This window comes from Phytophthora infestans, genomic scaffold (assembly GCF_000142945.1).
Source record: "Phytophthora infestans T30-4 supercont1.128 genomic scaffold, whole genome shotgun sequence".
Lineage (NCBI taxonomy): Eukaryota > Oomycota > Peronosporomycetes > Peronosporales > Peronosporaceae > Phytophthora > Phytophthora infestans.
This window is the reverse complement of record NW_003303631.1, coordinates 208,931-209,614: the sequence shown is the minus strand read 5'-3', so window position 1 is coordinate 209,614 and position 684 is coordinate 208,931. Positions and strand designations below refer to the sequence as shown.

Sequence of the window (684 nt, the reverse complement as noted above, 5' to 3'; positions counted from 1 at the left end):
AGTTGAGAGCTTACAAGTGCTGCATGCAGCGTTGCGCTTAGAATATGCACCCACAATCCGGCTCACGTTGTCACAATAATAGTTGGTCCGAAAAGCGGTGCAACACAACACAAAACTAACCTGCTTCGTTTGGTACCTGCACTCACGACTGACCAAGAAAGCCGGTTATGTACTGTAGTCGAAAGAATGAAAACGTTGCCAATCATAAGCTGGAATTTACCTTCTTTTTCGTATTCTACAGCTAGACACTCCACAAGCACATTACTTCGCATTACGAGCGCTCCATTCGCGGTCGAACAAGCTGAGACTGCGCTGCGCCGTCGGCACGACGTCGATCGCCTTGACCATCACACATTCAGGCTTCTCCAGCACCCACGAAATGGCATCAGCAATATCTTCGGACACCAGCGGCTCGTAGCCCTCAATGAACCGAGTACATATTCTTGTCGAAGCCGACGCGTTGCTCGTGGAAATTCGTCACTACAACACCAGAACGCACCACCACAACCTTGATGTTCGTACCGCAGAGTTCATTGCGAAGCGAGTTCGAAAATCCCTCCTGCGTCGCCTTGGCCATATAATACACAGCTTCACCGGAGAACGGCGGAGCCTCCAGCGCAGTCACAGACGTCACGTTCACGATCACACCTCGCTTCTGTGCGAACATACCGCCCTGGTTGAGTG

At 51.3% G+C, this 684-nt stretch overlaps 1 protein-coding gene across 1 annotated transcript; it reads right to left on the bottom strand.

Annotated features, from left to right (window-relative positions):
* Nucleotides 1–261: 261 nt before the first annotated feature.
* On the bottom strand, nucleotides 262–667 carry PITG_19832 (uncharacterized protein; the record flags this gene model as incomplete). Its single annotated transcript, XM_002895842.1, has 2 exons — nucleotides 262–363; nucleotides 431–667. 2 exons carry the CDS (start codon nucleotides 665–667, stop codon nucleotides 262–264), a joined length of 339 nt encoding a protein of 112 aa, XP_002895888.1.
* Nucleotides 668–684: the final 17 nt, after the last annotated feature.